At 31.8% G+C, this 26,697-nt stretch overlaps 2 protein-coding genes and 1 non-coding gene across 3 annotated transcripts in view; 1 reads left to right on the top strand and 2 right to left on the bottom strand.

The window, feature by feature from the left end:
• Nucleotides 1-26,697, top strand: part of LOC100259768 (choline/ethanolaminephosphotransferase 1) — a 104,344-nt gene that overhangs the window by 30,748 nt on the left and 46,899 nt on the right. The gene's annotated exons all lie outside the window — the stretch shown is intronic.
• TRNAH-GUG (transfer RNA histidin (anticodon GUG)) lies at nt 9,924-9,995 on the bottom strand. Its single transcript has one exon. It is a non-coding gene; the product is annotated as a tRNA-His (tRNA).
• SAMDC (S-adenosylmethionine decarboxylase proenzyme) lies at nt 11,765-15,581 on the bottom strand. Its single transcript, XM_010655967.3, has 4 exons — nt 15,185-15,581; nt 15,023-15,089; nt 13,376-13,526; nt 11,765-13,237 (listed from the first exon to the last, which is right to left on the bottom strand). The coding sequence occupies exon 4, from the start codon at nt 13,059-13,061 to the stop codon at nt 11,979-11,981; it is 1,083 nt and encodes a 360-aa protein (XP_010654269.1). The 5' UTR covers nt 13,062-13,237; nt 13,376-13,526; nt 15,023-15,089; nt 15,185-15,581; the 3' UTR covers nt 11,765-11,978.

Genomic DNA, 26,697 nt, shown 5'->3' with positions numbered 1-26,697 from the left:
TGGTTTCACGGGTGTCCATTCAAGCAGAAGACACATCCCTTTCATGTGTTCTTTCCAAAGTTTGTTTCAATTTCCTTATTCAGAGAACTATTGCATCACACAATTTATGTAGATTTCAATTTCCACCCCACCTTCCACATTCAAAAAAAAAAAAAAAAAAAAAAATTGTTAATACATTTTTCTTTTCTTTTTTTGTTTTTAGAATTAGAACTTTTTATACAAAAAAGAAAATTTTAGATTTTGCTTTATATCTCTAAAAATTATTTTAAATTTTTTTAAAGATTTACGATAATAAAAATTATTTTATACCTCAATTTTTTTTAACAATTTTAAAAATGATTAATTTTTCATTATAAATCTCTAAAAATTCTTATATTTTATTGAAATAAAAAAGTTGTTATTATTTTTTTTTAAAAAATAATTAAAAATAGAAAATGGGAGGTAAATCCAAAATAGACACTTTAACTTAAAATAGTGTTATTATCAAAATAAAATAAAATCTTTTTTTTTCTTAAAAATTAAGAAATAAAATATCATTTTGTATGGTTTTATTTTTTTTTTAAATATTAATATTTTCTAAAAAAGAGAGAAATTTTTTTATTTTCAAAAGAAATTATTTTTAGAGCAGTGTTTGGAAAAATGCTATTGAGGGGAAAACAAAAGGAATCTCCTTTTTATTGCGACCGCGTATTTGGCTTTTTGGGCTTTCAAAGCAAAACCAAGTTAAGGTAGACAAAGAGTGTTAACGCCAGCTAGTTGCAAGCCAAAAATAAAAAATAAAAAATAAAAATAAAAAAAGGAAAATTGGAGCAAAGTGGTCCAAGGTGTCTCCCCAAATTGAGGAGGCCTTGATGTGTTTCCTAAGTAATAATTGCAGTCAAAACAGAGTCCAGAGGATCACATGTCAGACAAACACCCTGATCTAAGGGTTTCTGTAACACTATATTAATCACCAACCTCCATCATGATCATGCCTTACCAACACATCTCTCTCTCTCTCTCTCTCATAATAATTTAAGAAAAAAAAATGGGTCTCAAGGCTTGAATTAATATGCATGACATCAATCAACTAAATCCAATTAAATCAACCTTAAACAAATTTGGTTTGATTCAATTTTTTAATCATTAAAAGGTAAATTCTAATTTAATTAAAGTATAAATAGATTATAATCGTTTGAAATTTTTTCTTCCAAAAACTGATTGAATCATACTTTTCTACATCCCTAGTAATGGGAAGATGTGTTATTACACCCGATAATTTTGTCAGGTTAACTTTTCATGCACAATTGTTCCAAATATCAATGAATATATTATATAAAGTAGGTTTGCAAGTTGGATTGGTTAGTTGAATTGATGGTTAACCCGAATTAAGAAACAATCAATCTAATCTCAATTTAACCCAACTTCTAACCTAAAGTACTTAATTTAAGTTCAACTCAATATCATTTTTTTAAACTTAGGTTGAATTTAGATTGTTCAAGTTCATTAGGTTGCATGATTTAAAATCAACTTATAATTATTTTTAATTTTTTTTATATTTACACCAAAATTTAAATAATAAATAAGATAAAAAATTAAAAATAAACTTATATATCTTTCTAAAATGAAAAAATATATATAATATAATTTTAATTTCATATTTTTAAATATATATAAAAAGAAAATAAATATTATTATACCAGATAATAAATATTATAAATATTAACAAATATTAAATCATATTCAAGTTAACTTGACGTTGTTTTAATGTTAGTTTAAGCCCAACTCAAATTGAGGTTGGTTTGAAAAAACTTAAATCAAGTTTAACCAAATGTTGAAAATATTTGTCCAAACTCATTCAAACGTTGGGTGGATTCGGGTTGGTCCGAACTAACTCGTACAAATTTCACACCTTATATAAATCCCCAAGTGGATTAAAACTTTTGAAAAAGGAAAGAGCTCATAAATTATAGTTGGGTTGAGAAGCAACTTGCCACTGACTCCTCATAACAGATGTCAGACATGCCATGGCTTTTAACAATAGGTAAACTATGTATCCATCCCATGGCTCTCATGCCCCCCCACCCTCTTCCCCTGGACACTCTATTTGTTCTTTCACCATTCCAGCTCTGCTCAAAGCCTGTTCCGAATTTAACCACTCAATAAAAACATTTCAAAAGCCACATACTCAGCTGATTTGCTTTCAAATTTTTGTGAATGAATAAAGCACTTCTGTCCATGGTCCCCTCATCCCCATCTGCACCCCAATACAAAAATCCATTTCTCTTTGCTGTCGGGTTACTGATAAAAAGTGAGGATGCGAGTTCAGACGTTTCAGACACAAACTTCTGCATAATCTGCCTTCATCTCTCCTTGTTTTTCCTGCTTGTTGGGCTTGGTTAAAGCCAAAACCACAGCATACTGGACCCCTTGTGGCACCTGCATTATCAAGATCCTGAAACAAAGAAACTAAGAAAGTCTCTCAAGTCCAACAAAATATTTTTGTCAGCAGAGCGGAAAACTCTTCTGCCCACACTCAAGCAGCCAGTAGCATGCGCAGAAAGAAAGGGAAACCAAAAAACAAAAGCAAGGATTCCCCCACTTTGAGAAACATTCAAAATGGCCACTGAGTCACAAGGTAAAATTAATTAATCGCATTACAGAAAAGGTAGATGTGGAGGAATATATGCTTCAAACCAGTATCAAGAACCCAGAAAGAAGCGAAGTCAACCATGAACCATCAGTAGTTCCATTTGGCCACCCTTAGAAGGTGATCACTGATTCTTACGCGTGGAAAACAACTAAAGGTCAGCATTTATTCCACTGGGGATAAGTACAACTCTGATAGTGATTTAGTAGCTTATCTTATGAACTAAAAAAGGAAATATAAATGTGTTGGTTGATTATCTGTTGCAACAACTGGAAAAACAGTCAGATGGCTACAATTGAAGCAGGAAAAGGGTAGTCATAGATGCTTAATTAGTCAAGCAGAAGCTATAGCAGACTACTGTTCTATCAGCAAATGGTTTGAAATTACATTTATTCTGCATCTTTTGTCAGAAATAGTCTGCCTATATGCATCAATTTGCTTATAACTTTAAGGGAAAACCATGGCTTCTCTTAAGAATAAAAGTTTCCATCCGATGAAAATAGGCTTCTTGGACCACTAATATCTTTTGATAGGTGTTACTTATCGGACAAAATCAAATCTGTGGGGTGACTGTGAATGACCACTTTGACTTTGATGGAGTGGAGGGCAGACTCTTGCAAGTGATCAATGGGATAGAGTGTAAGACATAAGGAAATTTGAACAATATACATTTGACTTTAGGTTTCAGGACCTCGAGCCATGCTTCACTAAGTGGCTGGTACTCTTTCTCAAATCTCTATCTACTATTATAAAGAGATCTATTTTTTAAATAAAATATAAAATTTATGGAACCTTTTATTAAAAGAAATATATTCCAAATAGAAATTTAAGACACCTTTTAGTAATCTCCACCCTAATTCAAACTCCAACTCATAAGTCTCTATTATGCATAGTTTTTTCTTCACTTGCCTTAATTGATACTCACAGATCCACTGATATGCCATAATCAAGGAGTCACTTAATATAGTCTACAAAATTTATCTGAATCATATCCATTATAAATTTAAGTTTCAAGTAAAGTAACCTTGAATGAGCATCCATTGTCTCAATAAGGTCCATAAACACTTTTTTTTTTTTTTTTTCTAATTTTACTCCAAACCACAACTCTCTCATGTGTCATGATCCCCTCATGTGTCATATTGGTCCCCTCATGTTCAACGACCCTTTTAGTAGATCTTTATGAATTCAAATTGTTCAACTACTTCACTATTTCATCTTTTAAGATCCAATAAGTGTATGGAAGAGACTATGCTTATTCTAAATAGACAATACATGCTTCATATTCATCACATTCCAATGTAAAAACAATTAACTTCATCTTCAACTAAAATTTCTTTTTCAATTTTATTATATGTTCTAAAGTTTTTATACCATCTTTACATTTGACCTTCAGCATATTTCTTACCTCTCTAAAATATTCACCTTGGCTCTCTAGGATTTCTACAATGACTCTTATACTAGTTGTGTCAATAGGAGCTTTAATTACAAAAATAAGTGCAATGATATAAAGATAAAAATATAATAATACATAAAAGTAAGCAAAGTTTTAACATGATTTATCCCATCCTATCTATAACTATGGATAAAATAGAATTAATCCACCATGCCATGGAAAAATTAAAGAGAAAAAAGCAAAAATAAAGATAACTCTTCGAACATTTCATATTTCCATACTCCTAGTATCTATACCCTATGGATTGAGTCATGCCCCATATCAAGCCTTGGTCCATTGAGTGCTTTCACTCTTCCTCATATATCTATCTATTTGTATAGGTTTTACATGTCCATCTTCATCTAATCATATATATATTCTAAACTTTCCTTATTCAATAAAGATATTTATTGTTATAAGGAAATATCTATATATAAATTAAATAGTCTATATCATATTCTTTACCAAAAGGGATATATACCAAATAGAATTTGGTACACTATTCTACATAATAAATAAATTAATAGAAACTCCCAAATGCAATCATAAAAAACTTACAGAGAGAAATTGAACATTGGGGTTTTCAATTAGCAAAATAGAGAGAGAGGATGACAAGCTCTACTATGACGATGACTTTGATACCAATGGTGATGCTATCAACACTGATTTAAAGGTTGATGTTCATAAATTTTCAAGGAAATACTTGTTCATCTTGGTAGTTTCAAAAGAAACCGAAAAATACTTGTCTAGTGCACTCACCATGGGTAAACCATACCGATGACTAAGACTAATCATCCCTCCAATTAGGAGATAATGCACTACACTGACTATGGGTAAATCATACCGATGACTAAGACTAGTTATCCATCCAATTAAGAGATAGTGCACTACATTTTCTAATAAATTGTTCAAATTCATAAATCGATTGTGAACTACATATCATCTTACAAAGAACTCATGACTTGGATCTTCTATACAACTCATAATGCACCCAATCATGTACAATGCAAGTGATAAGGGCATGAATATTTAGATAAAAATTAACTTAAAAATGATAGAAATAGGAAACTAAAATCGTAAATAAATAAATTTATTAATGAAACTATATTTTGTTACATCATGTCATACTCTTAAGTGCTCTATTCTAGCAATAGCAAGCATGATTTCCTTCTTTTTTTTTCGTTAACTCACTCTTATAGATAGGACAATCACACTTGATGTGTCACAATTTCTTGCATTGGAAGCATATGAGCTCCTTATTCTCCTTCTTTTGTTTTAAATGTCTTTTTTGTTTGACATTTCTTTCTTAAATGAAGACTCTTTCTTAGGAAATGACTATCTTTCTTTGTTCATTTAAAATTTCATCAACTTCTTGAACTATCTTGAGATGAATGCAAGATCCTCATCTTCTTCACTAGTATTTATTTCTTCTTCTTCATTTCCTCAACTTCCTTTTCATTATTTTGGGAAATCTTGAGAGCTATATTTTTCTTCTTCTCATTTTCCACTTCTTGATGATTCTTCATTGTAATTTCGTGAGTCATCAAGGACCCAATTAGCTCCTCCATTGGAAGTTTGGTGAGATCCTTAACCTCTTGAATTGTTATGACTTTGACTTGTCATTTATGTGTGAGGCACCTCAAGATCTTTATCACTTTCTCCATTTCGGTGTAAGCCTTTCCCAATGCTTGGAGTTCATTGGTGATGTTGGTAAATCTAGTAAACATCTTAATAATAGATTCATCATCTTTCATAGAAAATAATTCATAGATATGCATAAGAAGGCCGATTTTAGATTCTTTAACTTGATTTGTTCCTTCATATATCACTTCTAAGAGTCTCCAAATTTCTTTAGCTGATTCACATTAACATATTCTATTATATTCATTTCTATCTAGAGAGTAATGATGACAATAGATTGCCCTAGCATTTAATTAAGCCTTTTTCGCATCATGTTTATCACATTCTTCAAAGGGTTTAGGAATAAGCACTCCATTTCAATCTTGGTATGATTGTGGGGATCATTTTGGATGACATACCATAAATAAAAATCAATAGATTTTAGAAACCATGTCATCCTAGTTTTATAATAAGCATCTTCAATTCCCATAAAGAATAGAGGTCTATCACCAAAAATCCCCCATATGGGAAGAACTTGATGAATTAGTCATCTTCTCTTAGATGGTTAAGTAAAAAATAAAAGGTTTAACTTTGATACCAAATATGAAAACAAGCAATTTCAACTTAGTTACAACACAAGAGGGAAATAGATGAATTGAGTATTTACTCCTATTTTGAAATTTCCAATTAAGATCAAGTTGAGAGGAAGAAAAATGATGAAGTCAAGAGTAAAAATAAGAGATTAAAAAATGGAAATGTAAACTCTTTTATAGTAGTTTGGCAAACTTTCTACATCCACCCTCCTTAAATTCTTAATCGAGTGAGGGTTCCACTATTTCCAAAACTTGAACCTCGAGCCTTCAATTCCTACACTTGAATTTCAAGGTTCCAATGGGCCTTTACAAAGACTTCAAGTGATCTATCTCACTTAAAAAAACACTTCTTACAAAGATGAATGAAAGTGAAGATGTAATTTCCAATCTTAGTGGCAAGTAAAGCTCACAATACAAAATGAAAACTAGGAAAGGCTTGAAAGTGCACTTGAAAAAGTAATAAGTTTCAGAATAAATGCACTTATAAGAGCTTTGAATGAGAAAAGAAGTGGATTTTTTCAATTGAATGTAGTGATTTTGTTGTCTATAAATGCTTGTAAACTCTTCAATTTATAAGTTTTTAGCTAAGAATCCCCAAAGCCTTAAAAAATGGCTCAACCAATTGAGCAATCAATTAAACCAATTCACTAGCCATTATGCATTAAATGCACTAGAAAGTGATTGTTAGGTTTAGGACCTTAATCAGTTAAGCAACTAGTCCTCAACTAATCGAGACTCCTATCTCAATCAGTTAAACACATACTATTGGAAAAGAGAGAGTATGCAAAGTGCACATCGATGGTCAAACCCAACCAACTCAACAAGTTCCTCCTTACCTTGATCATTTGCATTGTAAATTGCAAAAATGACTCCAAATCTAGGTTTAGAAACTTCAATAACACGTTCATCCTCATAAACCCTTTAAAGCAAGTTCAGAAAGAATTAGAGTTAGGATTTCATCAAAATCATAAATTCATTCAATTTCAAGGAAATGTGACCTATTTAAGTTCAAATAGGGATGATCTAGAAATTTTAAGTGCATGAAAACAAAATTGACTCAAGTGCGCTGACAAGTAGCAACCTTACAAATAGTCTTAGGTCTTCATAAGTCTTCAAAACACTCAAATCTATAAGGTATTGATATCCTATTATTGTAGCTTGAACTTCTTATAAATTTTTAAAGAAAACCTAAAAAAATTAACTTGATTTGAACTATTAATATCCTTAACCTTGTTTTGTGATCAAGAAAACTTGATTAGGAGAACCCTTAGTCTCATATATGAAAATGGTAATATTTTATTGTACATATTTTTTTAGAAATTCAAACATTACATTTTCTAATTTATATGTTAGGAAATTTATTTCAATATTTGTAAATTGTATTTGAACATTAAACAACTTTTAACATATAGAGAATATATATTTATTCAGTAAATTGTGTTTTGAACATTGACATAACTTTTCACATTCAGAATATATTTATTAAAATTATGAATAAAGCAATTCAATTTTAAGATATAGAATAAACATTTTTAAATTTCAAAGTTTCTTTTAAAAATAATTTAATATACTCAAAATTAACAAAATAATAATAATTTTTTTGTCATTCAAATAAAAATTAAAAGTTTGAATGTAATAAAATCCATAATAGTTTCATCCTTTTATAAAGTTTAAAAGTTTTCTCTAGTAGGTTAAATATATAATGTTAGTTAAATATATAAAAGTTTTCTCTAGAAAGTTAAATATATACAATATAATCTAATTTAGAAAAAAAAAATAACGTTATCATTTCAAACTTACAAAATTTACAATTTGTCTTTAGATGGAAGAATTGTTATTGTAAGCATATTTATATTATCAATTTCAAGTCAAAATTCTCATTGTGTCTCTTACCTCATACTCTTCAAATCCTCCCTTGGACTCTTACCTTTTCTAAATTGTTCATGTTTGAAGATGGTTAGAGGAGATGGCTGGCAAGTGCTTTTGAGGAGTTGGATGATAACAAACATTGATCAACCATGTTTTAAACTCTTCTCATTTTTTTTGAAAAATAGAGTGGTTGGTTGAGGAGTGTAAAACATATTGTTCAAATCATTTGAATTGATTTTTGATCGATCGAACTTAAGGGTAATAGTCTTTGTTGTACCTAATTCTTTTTTACTCTTATCTATTTGATCAAATTTCGATCACATCTACATTCCTTCAGCGTTTTCCAAATGACTCAACCGTTAGATGGGTTTTAAAACCCTAATATTTAAGCCTTTTTTTTTCCAAATGAGGAGAGACGATTTTGAGTGTGAGAGAAGCCTATTTTAAGCTTCAAGGTATCTTACCAAATTGAGGAGAGCATTTTCCTTGAGAGAAAATAACTAGGGTTTAAGCTAAAAAATAAATGTTTGAGTGAGAAATTTTCATTCCAAATGGGTTGATTCATTGTGTTATTCATCCTTGCTCCATATCCAATATTTTTGGATAAAACCGAAGTTTCTTCTTATGTAAACTATAGAAGAGGTTGAGATCAAAGCTTGGAGTGGATTCCAAGTATTCTCCGAAAGAAAAAATGTGGTAGTTGAAGCTTGAAGGTACTAGGCAAATGGTCCAAAAGAGAATGGAAGGCTTAGGCTAGACAAATCCTTGTATTTGGCTAATTTTAAAATTTTCTTCATAACGAAGGATTTGATTGCTTGAGACTTGTAATTTTTTTTTTCTTCGAAGGTTTTTTATGTTAAAAAATTCAGTGTCATTGTCTCTCTATTCTATCTTATCCTTTGATTAGTATTTTATTAGCTTATGAAATTTTCATTGAGTTATTTTGATTGTTTAACTAGAGCACGGGCTAAAATTATACTATTGAAGCCTTGAAAGAACAAATATATTTCAATTTTTGACAATTGATGTTAAGAGACATGTGAAAATATATGTTAATGTAAAATATTATATATCATATTTGGAGAGTGTTGTTTTATTTGCATTTGACTTGCATTGACTAACTTGTTGGGAAAGTGTTAGTACATCCATTGTTGTTTGTAATTTGCTTGTTTGCTTGTAATATTGAAAAAGAAAATCAAAACATTGGAGAAAACACGGGGGAATCGTAAGCATTTATAAGATAACTTCTCAAATTGTTACAAAATCTCCTATTCAACCCTTTTTAGATGTTATCCAAGGATGAAATTCATCTTCACTTATCCTCGAGATCCTGGATTGAATGAAAGAAGCTATTATCTAACTAAAAATGATATTTTAAGAAAGTAATGGAAAAGGAAAATTCAAATTTATAAACATAAATTTGATTTTAAAGTAATGAGTTCTTACTCCTTTGTTTTTTTCTTCAAATAATATTATCCAAAGAAAATTATTGCAGTTGCCTTCCAATTTAAAAACTCATTTATGATAGATATGAAAAAGTAATATTAGAGTGAAATTTGTGAATATAATTTTTTTAAATAAATGAGTTGTTATTATTAATATTATTTTTAAAATTTCCATTGGAGTTACACATTTGAATTCAAATATGAATTCGGAGAGTATGAGAGCATTCATATGGATAAAGGAAATAGTGGCTTGGCTAATTTCTCCCATGTATCAAAAATGAGATCTAACTCTAAGTACCAAGGGAAAATGGAAAAAATATAAACGTAATCATTTGTGTGGCTGCTGGGATTCGAGCCCAGGTCTCTACGGCCACAACGTAGAATTCTTACCACTAAACTACAGCCACTTTTGTTTGTTTTCTGTTAAAACATTATATAAGTCCAAAAAAAATAGTTTTCTTGAAACCACAAATTCTTACGCCTTTAATACTACAAGCACTTCTATGGTTTATCCAACCAATGATGAAAATTTCAGTTTTTTTTCGTCAAAATTTCGTGTTTCAGGGGTCGGCGAAACGAAAAACGGGGGCAAAATGTCGATGGAAGAAATATCCGTAAATTTCACCAAATTTCGGAGAAATTTCGGTAAAAAGAGAAATATCGGCAATTTTTTTAAAAAAAAAATCGCCTCCAATTGGAAAATTTTGGAGAAATTTCCTTTTGTTTTGGTTTATTTCGGCAATTTTTCACCGATTTTTTTAAAAAATTGGCACCTTACACCTTCTGTTGATCCGACGGCTCCCAGCTTCCCCATTGATCTGAATTAGTACATTTTTCCCAATTAATTAGTACATTTTTTAAATCTTGAATGAATTAGTAGATTTTCATAGAATTAATTTAGTTTAGTTAATTTATTAACTTAATTAACAATATTAATAGCTTCCCAATTTTTTCAATTTTTTTTTATATTTTCATTTGTAATTAATTAATACATTTGAATTAATTAGTACATTTTTTAAATCTTGAATGAATGAGTAGATTTTCTTAAAATTATTTTAGTTTAGTTAATTTATTAACTTAATTAATAATATTAGTAGCTTCCCAATTTTTTCAATTTTTTTTATATTTTCATTTGTAATTAATTAGTACATTTGAATTAATTAGTACATTTTTTAAATCTTGAATGAATGAGTAGATTTTCGTAAAATTAATTTAGTTTAGTTAATTTATTAACTTAATTAACAATATTAGTAGTTTCCCAAATTTTTTTTATATTTTCAATCGTAATTAATTAGTACATTTTTTAAATATTGAATGAATTAGTAGATTTTCATAAAATTAAAGGGTCATTGCAATGTAATATGTACAAATTATTGATATTTAATGAAATCAAGTCTTTCATAAAACTTCATAATGAATGTACAATTACAAAATTCACATTTTTTATCGACCAACATGGTATAATTACATTTAATATCGCAAATTATATCATTCATATATCAAATTCTTCAACAAAACAACTTTAAATTGTCTATTATATTTCTAATTACATTGCTATGAGGTTTTTCTTACATTTTCATGAGTTTTGATCAAATTTTGGCATACCGTGAATCCGACAAGTTTGATGAAAAGAAATAATTAAATAATTTAAAATATATGAATTTTTATGTAATATTAATTAGTTATATTTTTTCATATTTTTTATAATAATATGATAAAACCATGTTTTTGAATTGAAAAAATTTAATTCAAGTTTAATCCAAGTATTAAAAATAATTCTCAAACCCATCAAGTATAACAAGTTACACCTTAACTATATTCAAACTTTTTCAAAAGGTGTGCATATTTCCATTTCCTTAATTAAGACAAGTAATTCTCATTGGTATTATTCTGAAGTTCAGCAAAATTAAGTGGTTGGTGAACCAGAGACACTCTAAAGGTATGCCCATATCATTAATCATTCTCATCATAAACTTGGAAGGAGTTATGGATGTGAAGTTCTCATCATCCTTCTCCAACATCCTTCCACCCTTTGGCAGGCAGCTCCTCTCTTTTCCCATTCACAACCATCAACTCAGTTGATGACTCGGTTCATCATTTCTCAGCCTCTCCGGCAGAGAGTGTTTCCTGCAAATTTTTCCGCCAACAGAAGGGTAACGACTTCAATACAAAAGAAGAACCTCAAACTGCCGGGTTTAACATTATCAAATATTTAATTGGACTCATAAGCACAAACATAGCTGCAAGTTTCTGGCTCAACACCAGACTTCTTAAAGCAAATCCAACATCATCTCGGCTGATAATATGACTACAAGCATCATATTAAAAGGCCATCAAACTGTTGGCTTATTTAACCATAGACAAGACAAACAAAAAATAAAACCATTCAGCTATTCCTTTTCTTCTTCTTCTTCTTCTTCCTCTTTCCAGCAGCATTTCAGAATTGATCTAGGAGACACCAACCCCTCAGTCTTCATGAACCTATGGTATACAATGGAACCACACATACCAAGTTCTTCGTTGCTTCTCTCTTCACAACAGTATCCCTTTACATCCAGAAGGCAATTTCGCTCAAGTAACTTACCCGAGATGTCAGCATGCACCGCTACAGAGAACTCATTCGGTTGGAAACAAGACAACACCCTTTCAATCAGCTGGCTCAGGTTCACATCTTTTGGATTATATCCCATCGTTTCAAAGCTAGCATAACTAAAACCATCTTCAGGCGTGACATGAATGGTGGAAATTGCAGCTCCTTCAATGGCATTCATGGAATAACCACATGGATCAAATTCAAAATCACATATTTCAGAATCTGGAAGAATCTTTCTAATACCAGAAGTGTCAGTCATTTTAACTGCTGAGCTTGAGTGGGTTTTGTAGAATACAGAAGCCATCTCCCTGTCCAAACCAGTCATGCACATCTCCAGAGTATAAACAGGGTCACAGGCGCTCCTCACTTCTGCAGAAGCAGAGTACACATGCCATTTCTGTGATTTGTCAGAACTGCCCATCACATAAGCCTTGCTACCTGAACCAAGCTTCCCAAAATAGCTGTCAAGGACGGCCACTTCTTCTGAGAAGTGACGATGAGGATATGGCTGAGCACCAGGAAAATTGAAGCTCCCACGAGTATACCTCACACAACTTACAGAGAGGGAGAGGGCGTCAGCCAACTTCAAGATGGGTGGGATTGAAAGAAGCAGCTTTGTTGTCCCACAGGTTTTGATGATGATCTTGTAAGGGTAAACAAAGAGGCTAGACTCAGACAAGACATAGGAATCAACAATATCATTTGACAATGAACCAACTATAATGCACTCAGCTGGTTCAAGAATCTCATCCAACTGGGCTCTCGACAGGGATCGGAGACCCCTTCCTTCAGGATCAGAAAAGATGCCTGGTTCAGAAAATGATATCTCTAGCCTCTTTTCATAACCTTCAAATCCAATTGCTGAGACTGGCAAGGCCATGTTGACTAACAGAAGTGATTACAGTCACAAAGAGAGGACAAGAAAGTGGTTGTTGAAGAAGAAAAGGATTTTAAACTACAGCTAACAATTAAACGACCACATCAACAGTTAACAATGTCAAGCGGTGACGTGGTCAGGCAGCCAACTTATGAATATCAGGATGGTTTGCGAGCGCACTGCAAAAACACGACATAATTGAAACCCAGATGTTAGTATTATCCAATTACTCATAAGGAATTGAGAAAAGAAGTTTCTTTTGGTTTTGTATGTTTAGAAATCAGATATTCATAATTAAACTCTAGAATGGCACATACGTTGGAGTATGCAGCAGATCTGAACTTCTTGATTCCACCGTTTGGTCGAATGTCTTCAATGCTGTAGCCAAGAGGAGCTTCATAGAATAACGATTTACTACTGCTAGACTTCTTGCTACGTTTAGACTCCATTAGATCATTCAGTCTTTGCCTGATCAACATGGTCAAGCATAATTCCAGAAATCAGAAACAATTGTTAAGGAATAAGAAAACAACAAATAAAGTAACATAAAAGAACAGAAGAAAAATAACAGTAAAACTATCATAACAGTAAGTGACAGACAGAACCAACCAAGACCATAACCAGAAAACAATGATTACTCAAATGGCAACAATATTACAAAGTGAGGAATCAAACACAAAGACCTCATGGTTCATGAGAAGTAAGGCTTGAAGCATGAAGCCCAAGCATGATGTTTTCCTCTCTCAAAATTTGAGAAGTTGCAAATGATAATAATAATAATAAGTATTAAACTACTTTATCTCAAAATTTTAAAAACTGCAAGAAGGAATCAACAAAAGGAAGAATAAAGATAGGAGGCAACCAAAAAAAGAAGGAAAAGGAGCAACCACCTTCATACCGTTTACATAAGTTCAATTACACTCAACAATTACAGGTAATAAAACAATAATATCACAAATAAATCACACCAAATCCCTCAACCCTGACCACAGAATCACAACATTTTCAATTCCAAACATAACTTTCATGAGCAACATGACCATATCATGAACAGAATTCCAACAGCCAACTGCAAAGCATTCCAACTTGTGCATAATCAAAACCAAAACTACCTTCAAACAACAAGAGAAACCAAAAGAAAAGGAAAAAAAAAAAAAAAAAGAAACTATGACAAATTAATGCTATGTTTGGTTGCATGATTTTGAATCTTTGAATTGCAATTGGAAACCTCACTTCCGATTCCAGACACAGATTCAGTGTCTTACTAAAAATTTTGAAATTGATTCCTATAGGCCACCAAATCCGCATAAATAGTCCCACGACCAAATTATGAACTCTAACTCTAACCATCACATGATAAGAAATTTCCAAAATAAAAATAAAACTAAAAGATAGACAAACAAGAAACAAAAAGAAATTAGATCTCCTTACACTAAATCCACAGCAGTAAAACATCTCCCAAAAAAAAAAAAAAAGCAATGCAAAGCAATAATCTTTAACAAATCTTTAATGTTAGGGATATATTTTCTTCCAAGAAATTCACTATGGAGATACATAGTGTCTTAGGACCTCTACTTCTTTTGCAGGAAATTATTTCCCAAGCAAAACTCTTTCCAAAAGTTAAAAATAAATAAATTTTGGGCTAGAAAGGATTCTTTTTCCCCAATGTAATTAAAGAGACATATAAAACTACCCAAAAAAAATTAACAAGATTTTTTTTCCAGGGATAATTTTCCATTAAAACAAACAGAACCCAAGACAATTCATATATTGAAATTATCCGAATATGTGTATGGGTTACACAATAATTTCTAATTCTAATTGGATCAGAAATCAATACCTCACAACAGATATGTGCGTAAAACAAGAGAGAAAAGTCCAAAGTGGATCTGAATGAAACCCTTATGCTACAATAAGGAATGGATTACAAGCAAAAACGAGAAGCATAACTTCAACAAACTTACAATGATCAAAATCAGGTTCCGAGACAAAAAAAAATGTGAAGGAAACGCGGTTCTGCCAAATCAAACCCTAGAAACAGCGAAAGATGCAAATCAGAGACCGCAAGAAAACATCAAAATGCGAGTAAAATCCAAATAACCAGAACACAGAAGAAAAACACTTACAGATATGAAATTTGAGATCAAAACCCTAGAAAGCTGCCAAACTTGCAAGACTCTCCGCGCACTGGAATTTTTTTTTTCTGCGGCCAGGAAACTCGCATGCTAGAATGGAGACGAGAAAGCAAATTTATAATCGTGGCGACGAACAGTTTGGGTATATGCCATTGCTTTTTCAGAAAATCACGGCCTTACCATGAGGACCTGCCTTGGATGCGTCCCAGCCCAATTGACGGATGAAGTTACTGGAATACCCTCAGTTTTTTTGAACGTTAAAAGTTGTAATGATGGCGTCAGCCATAGCATCCTTTTAACCGAGATGGGGGCAATGATGGAATTACGCCTTATAGCAGAAGGGTTAAGAAAAACGTAGAATATTTCGTGGAAAGAGCATGTGATTGACGCTATGGGTATCGATTCCCCCGACACTCCTCTAAACAAACGAAAATGGAATGCCGTGCGATGAAAATTAAGAGTTTTTTTAATTTATTTAATAATCAAAATTATCTCACCCGTCAGAGTCGGCCCGAAGCATGGAATCACATTACTTTTCCCAGGTTAGTTTCAGATTTTTATTTTTTTTTTTATTTTATTTTTTTTTTTTCAGAACTGATCAGGCTTGACACGTTTGGATTAGATTAGATGATATGTTTGAATAATTTTATTGAAATGTATTGCTTATTAATAAAATAAAAATAATAAAACCTTAAGAAGGAAGCAATCCAACTCTGTCTTTATATTGAAGCTTTTTTTTAATGTATGTGAAACTTCTTCCATTGTTTAAAAATAGTTTTATTAGTATTCTACTATCAGCACTGACTATGATGTGATTTTATTAATTGTAAAGATTAATATTTTCATAATCGCATCAATTATTAAATAGTAAAAGTTATCATTTCACGATTTATTGATCAAATAAATAATTCAATCGCAATGATGTTATAAATATATAATTTTATATATTATTAAAATTAAAAATAATTATAAATTTTTTAAAATATATATAAATAAATTAAAAATCAATAATATTTATTTTTATCTTGTGCATAAATATAAATGTATTAATATTTTAAATTTTATTTAATGAAATATGTGTAATATTTAAACATGAATATATTAAAAATGAAAGAAAATTTAATTTTTTAATTTTAATTAAATTTATAATATAAAAAAATACTATATTATTTCTATTTAATATTATAATTTTTTTAGTAAAAAATATATTTCTTTGTTTGTTATATGAAACAACAAGTTCGATGTAATCGAGTGGTGTGTAAACTTATTTAATGAATTAGTCCGTTTAAATGAATAAAAAGAGGGGGGCATTGGATTGTTTAGTTCTTCAAGAATCAGTAGATTCGTCTGATTTCTCAGTCCAACCATTAATTCAAGTGATTTGTGATTGGTTTAATGGTAAACAGCTCACAAGATCGAAGTGGACTGAAAAAATCATCGATTATCAGTTGGATCAATTGATTTAATTTGGTATTCAAAACACTAATTATAATAGAAATTCAAAAATATAAATGCATTTTTGGTATGTGAGTAGGAATTATTTAAGATGTGATTAGAGATTTTTCGGTATCTTCAACATTATAATATTACAAAGCATTTTATCATATTCATAAGAGTTCACAAAGACAATCATGTCTAAAAAAATGAAGGTTTAATACGAAGGTTGGTAAAAAGTCTCATTATTTGTACTATAATCTCAATATTCCAACCTTCCCAAAAATGGAGGTACTATTACGACACCATACCATTTTCCTCTTAAAGTATTTGATTGGACATATGGAATGGGGGTGGGTTTGGCGTTTGGTGCATGGAAGTGTGTGGCATAGAAAAAGAAAAGGAAAGATGAGGGAAGGGATAAGATTCTGAAATGGCTGCCAGGCCATTTGGATATTAGCTGTACCTTATTCTATAACACCCTCAGATTCAATGGATGTGCTGCATCCACCACGCCCTTTCCTTTTGTCCCCACCTTCTCGGGCCTACTCCCCCTTTTCCATGGCTACCGTTCGCCCATTATTCCCCACTCCCTGCTTTCTTGAATGTGGGCCTAATGCCCTTTATGCCCTAAATATTATTAAAGTAGTCCTCTTTGATATCTTCTCGAGGCGCGCATCTCTTTTTTATTACACTTGGATTCAAGATTGAAACTATATTTTGAAAATGCACCTCTTTATTTTGTCCTAAAACCACATATAGGAGCTAATAAAGAGTCCGACAATCCCGTAGAAAGACATCACGATCCTTGTGGAAAAAAAATTATTTCCTGAGACGGAAATAAAGATATCAAATTGCTACCAAGATAACCGGAAGTTCCAACCAATAAGAACCCTAATGAACCTAAAAAAATGATAAAGGTCCAGCAGAAATTACTTGTTTTTCGAGACCCTGTTATAAGTTCTATTCATATACGTTCTGATCGTCAACTCATACTAGATCCAATTGCATTTTATTGTAATTGGATTCAAGATTGAAACTATATTTTGAAAATGTTGCTCTTCATTTTGTCCTAAAACCATATGTTGAAAATATGGTTTCTACTCCAGATTTTATATTGAAGTCATAATTAAATTATGATTTTAAAAAATACTTTTAATACTAGAGAGAAAAAATTTATGTATTATAATAATTGGAAACACTTTATAAAGTCATTATCAAATATACTTTTAGATAAATATGATTTTCATATTTGATTTTGCATTAAAAAAATAAAATTACTATTCTTTACTTTTTGATATATTAGTAATTAAATTAATTTTAATTATTTTATTTCAAATTTTTATTAAAAATTTAAAAATCATAATGATAATGTTGTTAATAAGTTTTGTATCTTTTATGTATAGTAATTATATAAGATAAACAAAAATTTCCAAATAAAGTTATAAATATTTTAAAATAAAAATAATTACAGTTATTATTATTTATTTTATTCTTTTAGTATTAAATATGTTCTCAAATTACGCATAGTAAATGTCACATATTGTATATTATATATATATTTTTTATTATTCATTAAAACAAGCAAACACACGTGTTATTGCTTCTTATATCATTTCTTTAAGTTTTTTTCCTATATTTATGATATTTCAATTATTTATGATGTTTTGATTCTTGTCTTCTCTTGGTTGCTCTATATAAGTTTTTGTCCTTTGGTCTTTGGTAAGGAGCTTGGTCCGATGATTCCTTAGCGAGATAAGCTACCATTGGGGCTAGTTGTCTTAATTTTCTAGATTGGAGATCTTTTTCTAGCATGATGCATTTTCCAGCCTTAGAAAATATGCCCTTGATAGTATAGGGAAACTTGGACCTCTTTGTTCCTTAATTAGGTGTATGAAAACTCTCTAGGACTTCTAAATCTTATGCAATGGAAGTAAAACATGCATTTTTAAACAATACAAATCTAGATTCAAGTGCAATAGAAAACGTTACTTTGATTTGGACATTCTCAAATCAAATTTGCATAAAAAAAAAAATGAAGTCTGAAGTCTCTAGAGGTCTCGTAAACTCACAATCTTTCGTTCAATGACTCAATCTTGATCTTAGCACTCCAAATAGTGGGTGTTTACGAGAGTGGGGGCTAAAGCTCTCTTTCTACTCTTTAGAGGTGGAAGACGACTCTATGGAAACCCTAATCTCAAATAGGGTATGTAAAGGGTTCTCCATTAGGATTAAGTGACTTGAGCCCACATGGGCTTGGGTCACTTAATCTAACCTAAAAGGGTCTAATTGATTGATTAATTAATTTAATAGAATTGTCTAATTAATTAATTAGCTCAATCCAAAAATATCGTTCATTAATCCCTCTACAATATTATATAATTACCAAAACACTCTTATGCACATAAATACACCTAAAGTTTGTCCAACACTCATAAACTGTGTCATCAAGGTACATGAACTCGAACAGGAACAATTGGGATCCATAAGACAATAATGGTTACTTCAAAATCCAATTTTGAAGTTGATTCAACATCCCAATATAGAGAATCAACTACACTCTGGTGTCCTATGTAAATAATAACGAGACAAAGCTTGAATCTATGACTTATTATCTACTACATATAGACTTTCCATGAACCAATGTTCGTAATCTAACAAAGTAGTATTATCACTTATCAAAATAACCTTTCCAATCCTTGAATTATAGATCATCCTTATTTTGCGATCAATTGAAATACTTTAATTTCAAGAAGCATATGTCAAATTTCACTAAGTGAAATGCTGTAGTCATAGTTTTCTAGATCACATGTCCTTTGGATCACCCAAAGGAACACACTATCTCACTCTCACGAGATAACATGGTGCTTCAATTGAGAATGCTTGTTGTCACCAACCTCCATCAATAATGATTAAATTCATAGGGATATGTGACCACCTTAAGGTCTCAACCATAATGAGAAAATAAAGGCTAATTAATAGAGAAAACACGATTAGGAGAACCCTTGAGCTAACAATCTCCCTCTTTTTTATGATGACAAACCTTAGTTATCTAGGAGAGAAAGAATTTCCCTCTCAAACCAATCATGGATCAATAATCAATATTTAAGAATTTAAAACCAAGATGATCAAGACATATTAGAGAGAATTTGCAACATGAAAATAATGTAAGTCCTCAAATATATAGGCATATCATATATCATAAGACAAATGTATCAATCAGTACATCATATGTCCAATATGTACAATCCAAAAAAAAAAATGATATGCATGTATGAGTCTCCTATATCTAGCTTCCTAGATCCTAAAATATCTTCCCCTTTGGCAACATAAAAAAGAAATAAGGGGGGTCTCCAACGAATCAAGGCTAAGGAGGTGAAGGTAAAAAGATAGAATGTAGATAGGTCATCATCTCCTCATGCAGACACTTCAAGCGATCCTAAATATGATCAATTCTTTATTAGAGTTACTCAAACTACGAAGTGAAGCCAACCTAATATTGATCCATACGATTGTCCATGGAGTAAAAGTGTGTATCACTAACCACAACAAGATCTTCCATGCAAGTGCCAAGAAAGTTGATATGAGCGGATAAGTCCATCCATGGAGCATGGTCAGGAGTGGGAGGTGCTTGAGGAGGTGGTATCTCAGTATGGGTAGGTTCAGTGAATGCAGGTCTAGAGAAGGAAGGCTTAGTGTATGACGGTTGAGTATATGGACCATCTGTAAAAGTCGACTCAATCATCATCAGCTTAAAGAAGGTAGTCTTAAACTGAACACCTCTGGTCTGTGAGGGAGTCTCTGTCTGAAGTGGAGGAATGTCAAGCTCTGGCCCTCTCTGCTGATGGCCTCTCTGAGGGTCTACTCCACCCTCCATCTCTCAAATATCTTCCTCCTCCTCAACTCTAGGATGTGACTATTCCTATCCCCGAGCCTGTATTGGTGCTCTCTCTACTAATTCTAACCCAAGAACCATCTAAGGCCTCCTCAAATTTCATCTTTCCTATAGACTAATCATCATATGTATCATATGTATTGAGGGCCTCAAAATTTGTCTCTCTACTCAGGTCTACACCGGCATCCTTGAATACTCTAGTAAGAAAGCAACCATAGGGGAGTACATGAGTTATGCTCTCGCAACATGCAATCATGTGCATCATCATCAAATATCCCAAATGGATCCGTCTCCTAGTCAAAATGAAATCTATAAGGAATGCCTCGTAATAGGAGACCTCATCTCAGTGTCCACCCTGTGGTAGAAAAATAAAACACAACATATGATGTAGTACTCTACTGATAACTGTCAAGTTTTGTGCTGAGGGTTTGCCCATCCTGTGGGCATCCAGAAGTCCACAAATCCTCTAAATAGCCTCTCTAGGCTCAAAACCCAACATAGTGGGCCACATCTTGGACTTGTATACTCTAAGTCCAACTGGAGCAATATCAAAGATACAACAGATGCTTTTCGGGTCTAGACGAATCTCAATTCCTTTAATAGTAGATGTGATCGGGCCACCCATGTCATAAGTCGCCCTTGAGTAGAATGCTCCTATGAATGTCGGAAAAACTAGCTCAGAAACAGTAATAGATGTTCTAGGCGGAAGTAAAATACACAGTCGATCACCCAAACAATAAACTTGAATAAATAGTGCTATCAGAGAATGAGGATTATTATAGTAATCCCCATCAAAAGAAGAGTAAAGTTGTAACACACTCACCATGATTGATGAGCTTCTAGAGCTGTAACTAAAATCAAATGACTGGCCAGAGGGGCCATGAGAAAGAGCAACAGGCAAAATACTCTCTGGAGGGATAATGTGACTGCACGAAAAGAAATGGAACTGATCAGATGTTAACCATGGGAATAGTCGCTCCCTTGTCTCCTCAATTGGTTGCAGGGTTCCTCCTGTCAGTATGACAGCATGTGCTTGATCCACAATCTATATTCAAATATCAAACTTTCATTATAACCAACTCATCCTCGTGAACAATCCCTCAAATCCAAAGTGCTGAAGTTGGGGAAAATTGATGTTTCTCCCAAGAATTACTCGTCTCTGAACAAAATACTGCTTGTACCGTTGGTAGTCTTCCATGGTACTGAATAAGGCGATGTCAAACCATGTCTTCCGACGTGCCTCGGGCTGAGACGACTCAGCTGGGCGCTTGCCTTGTGCCCTAGTTGCAGCCAATAATGAAAATATTGGTAATAACAGATATGTCGCTACTTCGATTTTATGGATATGTTGGAGATTTATTGACAGATATTTTGGAAAAAAACTATCGATAAGTTTAAAATTGATCAAAATTCATAAAAATGTAATAAAAACCTCATTGAAATGTAATTAGAAATATAATAGATATTTTAAATTTGTTTTGTTTAAGAATTTGATATATGTATGATATAATTTATTGTATTTAATAATAATATCGTATACATCAATAAAAAAATATGAACTTTATAAGTGTATATTTATTATTAAATTATATCAAATATTATTTCACAATAATATTGTAATATTTAATTATAATATCTTCAATTTTAAAATATATTTAATATTAAAATTATGATTTATTTAATTCGATTGTATTAAATGATATAAAATAAATGATAATATATGTATAATTTTTTTTAAATATTTATATATTTAATTAATATAAAAATGATATAAAAAAGTTAAAAAAAATTATCACCATAATTTTTATATTTTTAATGGTTAATTAAATTAAATTTAAAAATAAAATAATTAGAATTAATTTATTTATTAAAATATTTTGTTTTTTTCACGGTGTTAGTATAGATTTATTTTAGTGCACATATTATTAAAATGATGCATGTTAGGCTTGTTTTTGGCTTGGGTTTGCTTCTTGCCCCTGCCGAGCCAAAAATTTTACCCAAAAAATCAATCACCCAAAAATTCAGTTGACCGCCAGTCCAAAGAAAAATCGGCCTGATGAGTAACTACTACTCTCCATTCTCAACCACATATTCAAAGGATAAAAGACTACGAAAATAACATCCCCAAAAGAAAATACACATATGTTTCTTGCCACATAACGGAAACACAACTTTTAAGTTGTTCAAATTACTAATACACCCCTAATATCTAGTTTTATTACGAAAAGTTCTTACAAAATATAGGCAATGTATGCCGAAGTGATCGAACAACGTCTTATTGCTTTCTTTTCCAGCACCATTTTGGTTTCTCAGGAACCAAACAAAGAGTGTTGTCCGCAAATGAACTTCGTAGTCCACCATGGTGGATTATGTAGCTCCAACCTCTAGCGAATATTGTCGGTTACTAGAACCATAGCTTCAGCAGAGCACAAGGATACTGGCAATGCTGCACAACGTCTTCGCGCCTATTACCGAAAAATTCGATGATTTTTTGTCAAAATTTTGTTGGAAAATTGACGATAAAATGTAAAATCTGGCGATTTTTTCACAGTTTTGTCAATTAATAGGTATTCATCTATATTTCGATGATTTTTCAGTGATTTTTGCTCATTTTTTTCAAAATTTCTTCCATTCGATATTTCTTCCCTTTTTTTTGCATCGCCCCTCATCGAAACACGAAATTTCGACGGTTTCTTTCGAAATTTTCATCCATGGCTATAGTTGACTCTCTTCTAGGAGCCATGGAAGTCCAAGAAAAGTAGGGAAAATGCAATGAGGCTCACACCTGAAACCCTGACGATTGGAATGGAGAAGGATCGATGTCGAAGCTAGTTGTGACACATTGAAGGAAGAGAAGACGACCCAAAACGGAAACATAAGCCTTCAAAGCCCTCAAATCTCCAAAACCAGTGAAAACCCTTGAAAAATGGAGGAGAACAGTGTAGAAAAATGAGCATGGGAGCCTCTTAAAAATCCCAGCCCCGATGAACCGGTCGATGGGCCTCAACGCGATCAACAATTTTTGTGTTTCCAATTTTTGCGCACTTTTTCATTTTTTGATCATTCCTCTATCTTTTTCAGTTGAATTCTCCAATTTTTTTATGTTCAATGCCAAGGGAATTTGATTTTTGGTTCTTGACCATTTTCTAAGTAAAGGTCTATATGATGCATTTGACATGAAATTTATGTAATCATAAGGTGTATTCATCAAAAATTCATTAAGAAAACATTAGATCATAATGAAATCACCCCTAGTTGTCTTCTAATATCAACAAATTGTTCTTCACTTGGAGGTTTTATAAAGATATCGGCAAGCTGATCTTTAGTGCTTACAAATTCAAGTTATGTCACATTTTTGTGCATGATCTCTAATAAAGTGATGTCTAATCTTTATATACTTAGTTCTAGGGTGATGCACGAGATTTTTTTTATATACTTATGGCACTAGTATTATCACATGTAATAGGCACATGCTCAAAAGATAAATCAAAATCACTAAGTGTTTGTTTCGTCTAAAGGATTTGTGCGCAACATAAATTGATTTTTATGTATTTGGCTTCTGCCATTGACAAAGCTACTGAATTTTACTTCTTATATGCCATGAAACATCTTAGTGTCCTAAGAAATGACAAGTGTCACTAGCGCTTTTTCTTTCAACCTTACAACCGACGAAATCGACATCTGAAAAACCAATTAATTCAAAGTTATCACTCTTAGGATACCATAAGCCTATGTCCATTGTCCCTTCCAAATATTTGATGATTCTTTTTAAGGCACTTAAATGAGATTCTTTAGGACAAGATTGATATCTAGCACACAAGCATTCACTATACATAATGTTGGGTCTATTAGCAGTCAAGTATAGCAAAGAACCTATCATGCCCCTATACATACTAGAGTCAATGAATTTACCTTTCTCATCCTTATCAAGCTTGATGGATGAGCTCATTGGAGTCTTCATTGTTTTGGCTTTCTCCATATTGAACCTTTTGAGAATATCTATTATATACTTTGCTTGATTGATGAAAGTTCCTTCCTATAGGACCTCAGGCGCTACCAACTCTCCTAAAAGCAATTGTTGTTAGGAAAGACGCATACCCTAACCTTATAGTGCATTCACCCAAGCGCCCACAGCGAACATAAGGGGAGTTGATGGACGCGGCCAACCCTCTGATACCACTTGTAGGACCTCAGACGTTATCAACTCTTCTAAAAGTAATTGATATTAGGAAATGCACATACTCTAACCTTATAGTGCATTCACCCAAACGCCCACGGCGAACACAAGGAGAGTTGATGGACACAGCCAACCCTCCGATCTGCCACTTCCTTTAGTTGCTTTATTTGAAGTCCAAGAAAAAAGTTGTGTCAATTTTTTTCATTTTAAAACCATTTTTCAAAAGAAATTTTCTCAATCTTTCATATCATACTCTAGGTGCTTATTTCAAACCATAAAGCGTCTTTTTAAGTTTAAAAACATGGTTAGGAAAGTTGAAACTTTGAAAGTCGAGTCGTTGTTCAACATACTCTTCTTCATTTATTAACCATTTAAAAATGCACTTTTCACATCCATTTGATATAAAACAAAGTTTTTAAAACATGCAAAGACAAATAGCATCCTAATGGCTTCCAACCTAGCTATAGGGGCAAAGGTTTCTTCATAATCTATCACTTCTTCTTGATTAAAACCTTGAGCTACTAACCTTGCTTTGTTTCTAACAATTATACAATTTTCATCCATTTTATTTCTAAAGACCCATCTAGTCCCAATAATACTTTGATTTGAAGGTTTTGGTACTAATTCTCATACTTCACTTCTTTCAAATTGATTTAATTCTTCTTGCATAACAATCGTCCAATTTTCATCATTTATATTTTTAGGCTCAATTTGAGAGATAAAAGCTAGATTATTGCAAATGTTTCTAAGAGATGGTCTAATTCTTACCCCACTAGATGGATTACCTCTAATTTGATATTATGGGTGATTGAGACAAACTTCTATTCTTTAAGAAGGTCTTGCCTTGATTCACCTTGCACTTGTTGAGGATGGGGTAGTGCTAATAGTGATCATTCTTCCTTAGGATCCTCTCCATTTTCTTCTTGTTGTCTTTCATCTTCAATTTGCAATCTTCCCATGTAGGTCTCCAAACCTAAATCATCATCAACACTCTCTCTTTCTTGGAGAGAATTGTTAGATTCATAAAAAATAACATGGATGGACTCCTCTACAACCATGGTTCTTTTGTTGAGAACTCTAAAAGCTTTACTTGAAGTTGAGTAACTAAAGAAAATTCCAACATCCCATTTTGCACCAAATTTTCCAAGAGTGTCTTTAGTGTTTAATATAAATCATTAGCATCCAAAGACTTTGAAATAGCTAATGTTGGGTTTCTTATTTTTCCAAAACTCATAGGGAGTTTTATTGAGTATGGGCCTTAATAAAACTCTATTTAAAACATAACAAAAAGTGTTAACCACTTCGGCCCAAAAATATTTTGGTAGGTTATTTTCATTTAGTATAGTATTTGCCATCTCTTGAAAAGTTCTATTTTTTCTTTCAACTACCTCATTTTGTTGAGTTTTAAGAGCTGAAAAATTGTGGACAATTTCATGCTCATTGCAATAATCTTCAAAATCAACATTTTCAAATTCTCTCCCATGATCATTTCTTATATAAGTATTTGTAAAACCTTTTTCATTTTCAACCTTATTGCAAAACTTTGAAAACTCATAAAATGTTTCATTCTTTTAACTTAAAAATAAGACTCATGTGTATCTAGAGAATTCATCCACAATAACATACGTATAAGAATTTCCTCCAAGACTTGGTGTCCTAGAGGGACCAAATAAATCCATATGCAATAACTTAAGTGGCCTAGATGTGGAAATGAAGTTTTTGATTTTAAAAGAGTTTTTTATTTGTTTTCCCACTTGACAAGTTTAACAAACTTTATCTTTTTGAAAATTTATTTTGGGAAGGCCTCTAACAAGTTCATATCAATTGAGTTGGGAAATGAGGTCCATGTTAGTATGTCCCAATCTCCTATGCCACAATCAACTTTGAACATGCATGTTTGAAAAACATCTATCATGGTCATCATATTTTGAAATATTTATAATGTAAATATTGTTACATCTATGGCCTATGAAGATGGTTTTATCATTTTGAATATCC

This window comes from Vitis vinifera, chromosome 1, assembly GCF_030704535.1.
Source record: "Vitis vinifera cultivar Pinot Noir 40024 chromosome 1, ASM3070453v1".
Lineage (NCBI taxonomy): Eukaryota > Viridiplantae > Streptophyta > Magnoliopsida > Vitales > Vitaceae > Vitis > Vitis vinifera.
The sequence above is the reverse complement of the archived record's forward strand: the minus strand, read 5'-3'. Positions and strand labels throughout refer to the sequence as shown.